This window comes from Chrysochloris asiatica, unplaced genomic scaffold, assembly GCF_000296735.1.
Source record: "Chrysochloris asiatica unplaced genomic scaffold, ChrAsi1.0 scaffold00003, whole genome shotgun sequence".
Lineage (NCBI taxonomy): Eukaryota > Metazoa > Chordata > Mammalia > Afrosoricida > Chrysochloridae > Chrysochloris > Chrysochloris asiatica.
The window spans coordinates 52341136-52349002 of NW_006408521.1; the positions used below are offsets into that span (position 1 = coordinate 52341136).

Here is a 7867-nt window from a genome sequence, read left to right on the forward strand (position 1 = left end):
AATACTGTTAACTGATGGTACATGGAGGGGATTATAATCATTGGAATGAAACAAGGTGTATGATTTGTTGAATGCAAAACTGATGATTTGCCCTGTAAACTTTCACTCAATCCACAATAAAAAACCTTTAAAAAAAAAATCTCATGAGCAGCCACCTAAGGTTGAGCTGTTGTTGATTTCTCCTGGCCTGGAGAACAGAAGAGTGATGAGAATTGAAGACAAACGGAAACACTCAGTCCCACGGACCACGGGAACAGCCATCTCCATGACCCTGAGACCAGGAGAACTAGGTGATGCCTGGCTACCAGTACCAACTGTTCTGACAGGGATCCCATTCGAAGGTCTTGGATAGAGTGGGAGAACATGTAGAATAAATCCCAAATTTATTGAAAAAAAAATGTTTTTAAGACAGGTGTGGTGCTGTGGGATAAAGCACTGGACCGCAGGGTCAGTTTGAATCACAAGGTCGGTGGTTCAAACTCACCACCCGCTCGGTGGAAACCCTACACAAGGTTGCACTGAGTCAGAACCACCTCAACAGTGCTTAGCAACAGCCACAAAGGATCAGAAAGAGATTGGAGAAACGCAAGACTATGGCCATCCTTCAGGTCTAGAATGGAACTCACCCCTGTGGCTCAGTTTCCCACCAAGCAGTAGATCAGTATATGGAGAGGGTGGGAGAGGGGGGACAACAACACCTGTAAGGTGTGCTCACCATGGAATAATCTACCAACCTGTCAAGATTAAGCAGCAGTTACCTAAGAACAAAGTTCAGAAGGGTTCGGAAAGAAGGTTGAATGGAAACAAGTATCAGAGAGGCAGTGGGATACCTGATGTTACACAGGGTCACTATGAGTCGGAACTGGCTCCATGCCACCTGGCAACGACAACAGGGACCAGCAGACCCCTCCACTTCCCTGGGGACAACATGACAGGGAAGAAAAGACACCCATGCCTGGCAGCAGCAAGGAGCTCTAGTGGAGAGCACAGACTGGGCTTAGTGCTGCCCCCTTCTGGTTGTACAGGTGAGGGCAGGTCATGTAACCAGTCTGGACCCAGGGCTTCTTATTGTACTAAAGATCATTTTAATGATGAACAAGCTTGTGCTCAGCACGGCGTTGACCTCCAGGACTGTCAGCGTTGAGGTCAATCAACGTTATGATCATTAGAGCTACTCCAATGATTACATTATGCAATGCCACAGACAGACATTTGCAAGTGTTTCCACCTGCTGGCCACTTTGCTGGACGAGTGGACAAGTGTGCGCAGCAAACACCCGACCCTGGCCCAGAGCATCCTCTGGCAGCACATTAATAACCCGAAGAATCTCGGGTCTCCTGGGACCTGCAGTTTGCCAAGTCAGTTGGAATCTTTAGATTCTAATATCTTTTTTTTTCCTTGGGGTGCTCAGGTTGTTGAGATGCTACAATTACATTAAGGACCAGAGTTAGAGCTGAGGTGGGGTGCAGATAGAAAGAGGGGTGGTGGTCCCAGGTGACTGCCACCTGGCACCTCCTGTTTACAGCTTAGCCCCTTGGATGTGAGATTTGAGGGATCCTAGGCTCTTGGTCCCAGGCTCCAGGATGGAGCTAGGACAGCCTGAGGAGTGAAGGGGCAGAGTGAGCGCCACCTGCTGGCAGTTACTCTTCTCACTTGGGTCTGGGCATGGTAAGAAGCTAGAGCCTCCCTGCTGTCGGCAACAATCCCACCTGAAAATGAAAAAGGTGAGGTGGGGCAGAGTTGAAGTAGAAACATGGTGTCGTTGGGGTGGGCTTCTGGTGTGCACATGCAGGACACATTGAGCAAGCATCAGGATTTGGTGAAATGGGAACTATTTTTCTATTGTATGAAAAGGAAGCAGGTTCAGGAGGTTAGAAGTCACATGCGTCACATAGCCAGGAAGTGGGGAGGCCCCCGTCTCCAGGACTGCAAGGCCCTCTGTTACCCAGTTCATTCCTACTAATAGTTGGCATCATGGGGCAACTATGAGTTACCCCCATAGAGTTTCTAGACTGTCATCAACACTGGACTGCTAACAACAAGATTGGCGGTTCAAACCCACCAGCTGCTCCTTGGAAACCCTCTGAGTCAGAACTGACTCGACGACACTTAACAACAACAATCTTTACAGCATGAAGAAAGAAGTGGCAGTCTTCTTTCACAAAGACTTTCAGCCTTGGAACCCCCATGGGATGGCTCCATTCTGCGCTACAGTGTCTCAGTGAGTTGGTGTCTCCTCAACTGTAGTGGGTTGCTGGGGTCTTTTTGTGTGGGGATGGTCATCTTGACAGTCACAACTCAAAGTGAGAAGAAACAACTGCAAACATCCATTAATAACCAGAATGTGCAATGTACAAACTATGAATCTAGGAAAATTGGAAGTCAAACATGCAACAGGATGCATGAAGATCAATATCATCGGTATTAGTGAACTGAAATGGACTGGCATTAGCCGTTTTGAATCCAGCAATCATAACTACTTACTATACTAAGAAAAGCAAATTGAAGAGAAATGGCATTGTATTCATCACCAAGAAGAATATTTAAAGCTCTATCTTGAAGTACAATGCTGTCTATGATGGATTTCTGGTGTGACGCTGCGGGTTCTGGTCGCTTGAACCACAAGGTTGGCAGTTCAAACTCACCAGCAGCTCTTTGGAAACCCTATACAGGGTCTTGATGAGTTGGAACCACTCAATGGCACTTAACAACAACAAAGAAGACCAGTTAATATCACTGTTATTCACATTTTTTCAGATGGGTCAAGGCAGACTATAGGATCTTGCTCTGCTAAGTATGGAGAGAAAAAAATGGAAAAAGGTGAGTTGGAGTCTATTGCAGATCAATTTTCATCAGAGAAAGCAAGGGAGGTGTAATTGTCAATTTCAAGGAGTGCCTTCATTTGCTAAGTAGAAGATTAATGAGCTTGACTTGCATCTGTGAGATGATAATACACTAAACTGACCTAAAAGATGGTGCCGGATGTTGGGATAGGAGTTCAATTTCAGGGCTTACCATGGGCACTATTTTCCATAGAAATGCCTCCAACTCCAACACAACTCCAGGTGGGCTGAGCAGGTGTTCTTCCTGCTTTATTTGATAATGTCCATGACTCAGGAGATGCAGGTTGAGGGAGATCAGTAGACCCTCCTCTTTGGGTCTTTAGGTTTCAAGGGGGCCGCCCAGATTCCAACTGTAATCATGGGGTTGGAACCTGTGAACCCTGGGGCAAGCTTCCATGGTGTCTTAGGCTGAACTCTCTAGAGAAGCAAAACCAGTGAAACGTGTATCTGTATATAGACAGAGGTTCCTCTCAAGGGAATAGCTCACATAATTGTAGAGGTGACCACGTTCCAAGTCCATGGGTCAGAGGTCAGGCTGGAGGCTTCTCCTGACTCATGAAGCGGCAGATCTGATGAACCAAGATCAGCAGATCAGACAGCAGAAAGGCAGGTCTGACTGCTGAAGACTCCCAGGATCAGTAGACAATACAGCAGGCTGTTGAAGTCCAAAGAACCGAAGGTCAGATGATGAGCCAAATGCAGCATCCAGATCCAACAGAAAGCAAGTTTTGCCTGAGTGCTCAATGTATTGGAAGCAGGCCACACCCCCAAGGAAACTTCCTTTCCATTGATTGGCTGCTCACAGCTGATCTCTTTATGGGAAATATTTACATCTTGACTGCCGAACCATTGGGAATCCTGGCCCAGGCAAGTTGACACAGAACCTTAACTATCACACATGGACCAAGGCTCCCAACTGGTTAGACTGATGTAACCTCCAGCTCTTCTGATTGGGTGTTTGGGCCTGGTAGACAAAATCACTACAAGACTTCTCCCTGGTCCTTGCCCCATGGTCAAGAATTTAAACCTGTTTTTAGGTTAGCTCTCAGACGAGAAAGGTTAAGAATTATCAACAAATCACACTGAGAGACACAACTTTTAATAATCTTTTAATAAAAAGCACTCCACTTTGGGATTTAATATTTTTGTCAACGCATGTATGGATACAAAATGTGGGGATTTTGTATACATGCCAGAACCAGGGAAAGTCTGAACATCTTCTAGTCTGGCTTCCTGCAGCTCTTTTAGAGAAGCTTCCAGACCACCTCAGGCATGGGAAGGAAGCATGGTCCTGCAGGGAAACAGGCCTAGCTCTGCACCCCTGAGGTGGAGGACAAAGAAGTACTGTCTCTCTCTCACTTTACGACCCTCTAGCACCCCAAACATGTGAGCGCTATACTTCCACTCAGGGAGACCCCCAGCTTCTTCCCCAGAGCACAGGCCCCGGAACAGGAAGTGCCCAGAACCTTCCTTGATGTTGCCATGGTGCCCATGCAACCCCCTCAGAATCCAAAGGCGAGCTCCCCTACAAAGAAGCTTGGACCATAAGAAGAAAAGGGGAGCCCCAAATGTGCGAGCTTTCGGGATTTAGGCTCAGAAGGTGGACACCCCAGCTCCCCTATAAACCAGAGACCGTCCACGCACATTGCTGAGACCCACACAACAGAGACGCAATCCGGCAGGCTGCCTGTGTAAAGTCTCCTGGGAGGACACTGTGTGTGCTACGGAGCTCACTGTGGCTGGTACTGCTAACCTCTGTTAGAGACAGAGAAGGGCATCTTGAGTTCTTGTTAAGGCCTTGATTCCCTTCTGGTCAGCCTGGTAGAGAGGGGCTTTGGGGGTTCCAGGCTACCCTTGACAATGGGAAGGAGGGACCCACGCAGAGTGGCTTAAAAACTGATTCTCAAACTCATGGAGGGGTACTCCTGGTGTGATGAAAACAGAATAAAGATTTCCCATCCTTGGAGACACCCCTAGATTCAAAATCAGCTAAAAAGACTCATAAGCATTGGATCAAAAAAAGCAAGTGCTTGGATGTCAAACCTCCTGTCTCCCTTCCTCTAAATCAAAGGTGGGAACGTCCAATCCGAGGGCCGTAATCATTCGGTCTGGTTCTGAGAAGGCAATTTCAGTTCCAGCCATCACATTGTTGTTGTTGTTAAGTGCCATCAAGTTGGTTCCGACTCACAGCAACCCTGTATACGGTATCCACGGAGCAGCTGGTGAGTTTGAACCTCTGACCTAGTGGTTTAAACCGACCTTGAGGTCAAGCGCTTATCCTACAGCGTCACACCAGGACTCCACCATCACATTGTTGTTGTTGTTAAGTGCCGTGGAGTCGGTTCCGACTCATAGCGACCCTGTACAAGGTTTCCAAGGCTGTAAATCTTTACGGGAACAGAAAGCCTCATCTTTCTCCTGTGGAACAGCTGGTAGTTTTGAACTGCTGACCTTGTGGTTCACAGCCCGATTCATAAGCACTATGCTCCATCACATTAGGGGTGAGTATACTTGGTCAAACATTTACTTAACTCTCCCCCAGCCAACACATCGGTGGTGGTGGTGGTGGTGTACCATGGACTTGGTTCTGACTCATAGCGATCCTGCACAGGATTCCCCAGGCTGTAAATCTTTACGGGAGCAGAAAGCCTCATCTTTCTCCCATGGAACAACTGGTAGTTTCAAACTGCTGACCTTGAGGTTTTCTGCCCGACTTGTAACCACTATGCTCCCAGAGCTCCTTAGACATCACGTTAGGGGTGAGTTGATTCAATGTTTGACCAAATATAGCTGGCTAATTTTCAAGTTGATAAATTTGTATGGCTTGCAAATGATGTTATAAATATCCAAATGGCCCTTGGCAGAAAAAAGCTTCCCCACCCCTGCTATAAATGGATACCAGTGTCCCATCCTGGTGTGGAAAGATCTGTTTTAAAACATCGCATTCCTTCTCAGATTCCTTAAGGCTACACTGAGTCTTTGGAGCTGATTCTAAGGCAGCCAGAAGCTGATGAAGTGTTTTAAGCTACGGAGTTGAAAATCACTCTTTGTCTTGTATGAAACAGATCAGAGGAGCACATGTGTTATCTGGGAGTGGGAGAAACCTTCTTAGCAAGATGAAAACCCACCATAAAAGGAAATTGGTCTTTTCTATATGCACATCTTTAAATTAGGGATCAAAGGATAATACGTATATTTGGTATGTTTTCCATATCTAATTTAAAAATCTGTACAATATAAGAGAAGACAAATGACAGATACACTGGAGAAAGTATTTGCATGAGACAGACAAAAAAGATTAGTGTCGCCACTATATGAAGCTCCTGAGAAATGCTAAAAATCATAGCAATCCAACCGAAAAATGCAAGAGCCCATGACCAGGCAATTTGCAGAAAAGGAAAAGCATGCAGCATTGTATGAATGAGTAATTAACTGGACTGATGGTCAGGGACATTCAGATTAGAATAACAATCTGATTTGTCACTCAGCAGGTTGGCAGAAATAAATGGAACTGAAGATAATGTTTCAATCGACGCGAATGTGAATTGCCACCAGTTTGGGGAGAGGGAGTTGATATTGTCAATTTCAATTAGTTACATGTCTTCTGAGTAATAATCCCATGTTGAAGAATTTGTTTCACAGCAGTAACAGATAGGAAATAACTAGCAGTTATAAATAACAAATATGCTGTTATTGTTATAATTGTTAAGTGCGGTTGAGTCAGTTCAGACTCGTGTACAATAGAACGAAACACTGCCCTGTCCTGCTCCAACCTCACAATCATTGCTAAGCTTGAGCACATTGCTGCTTCCACTGTGCCATTCCATCCCATTGGGGGTCTTCCTCTTTTTTGCTGACTCTCCACTTTACCAAGCATGATGTCCTTCTTAAGGGACTGGTCCCTCCTGACAATATGTCCACAGTAAGAGAGACGAAGTCTCATCATCCTGACTTCTAAGGAACGTTTGGCTGTTACTTCTTCCAACACAGATTTGTTTGTTCTTCTGACAACCCATGGTACTTTCAATATTCTTCTCCAACACCATAACTCAAATGCATCAATTCATCTGTGGACTTTCTTACTCCTTGTTCAACTTTCACATGCATATGAGGCTACTGAAAATACAGAGATGCATTATGTGTGTGTACACATTTTGCAGCATTGTTTGTGGGAGTAAAACATGAGAAACAACTTCAATAACAGGAAAATATTTAAATAAATTATAATACATTCACGGTATGAATTATTATGCAGCTATAGTTAAATTCTTCACCATCATTATATTGGCTTACTTGTTGCAGCTGTTATTCGGTTGTTGATAAGCATTATTAATTTTAATGCTGGGTGCAATGGAAACGCTGTGATTTGGGGATCATGTCATTTCACTTCTTGCCTTATCCCTGAAATAACTAGTACTTTCTTGCACGTCACAGCTACACAGAATCTACTGTGAAATGAATGAATGGGCCACTTCTCCAAACCCAATTGTCTGTCACTCACATGCTCTTAAAAACTTAGGTATTATTTTGATTTGATAAACAACCTACCCTGTCAGCTTATTCATTATTACTACTGTGGCAAGATATAAATTTACTAAGGTGAAATCTTCATTAGACCAACAATGCACAACATTGTGAATGTAAACGTGACCTCTTCTGTCCTCCAGGTGTTTTTCTTCTCCACTGTCATCTCCATCATCATTCATGAAAATGTTGAATCGGGTAAGTAGTTCAGTTTCACAAGAGTGAGGTGAAGGAACACTTGGCTAGAGTTGTAGGCTGAGTTTCCACAAAGGGACCTGTCCTGCTCCATACAGAGCTACACCACAGAGAGCTTTCTCAACCACCTCTGCTGGAAAGTGCATGTCCAGGCAGTACTGTCCAGAGTGCAGTCTACTATCTGAGCTGACCATCAGTCACATCTCATGCCTCCAGGACGACATCTCCATTCAGATCCCAGTTTTCGTTCACCCACCACCATATTCTAGGCACTATTGGAGTCCTGGCGTGGTGCTGCAGGATAG

General features: G+C 45.2%; 1 protein-coding gene across 1 annotated transcript in view; it reads left to right on the plus strand.

The window, feature by feature from the left end:
- Positions 1–7547: 7547 nt before the first annotated feature.
- The window catches only part of BTBD16 (BTB (POZ) domain containing 16), a 73444-nt gene continuing 73124 nt past the window's right edge, over positions 7548–7867 (plus strand). Inside the window, exon 1 of the mRNA XM_006831422.1 lies at positions 7548–7565. Coding sequence (XP_006831485.1) covers positions 7548–7565 — 18 coding nt within the window. The remainder of the gene's footprint in view (positions 7566–7867) is intronic.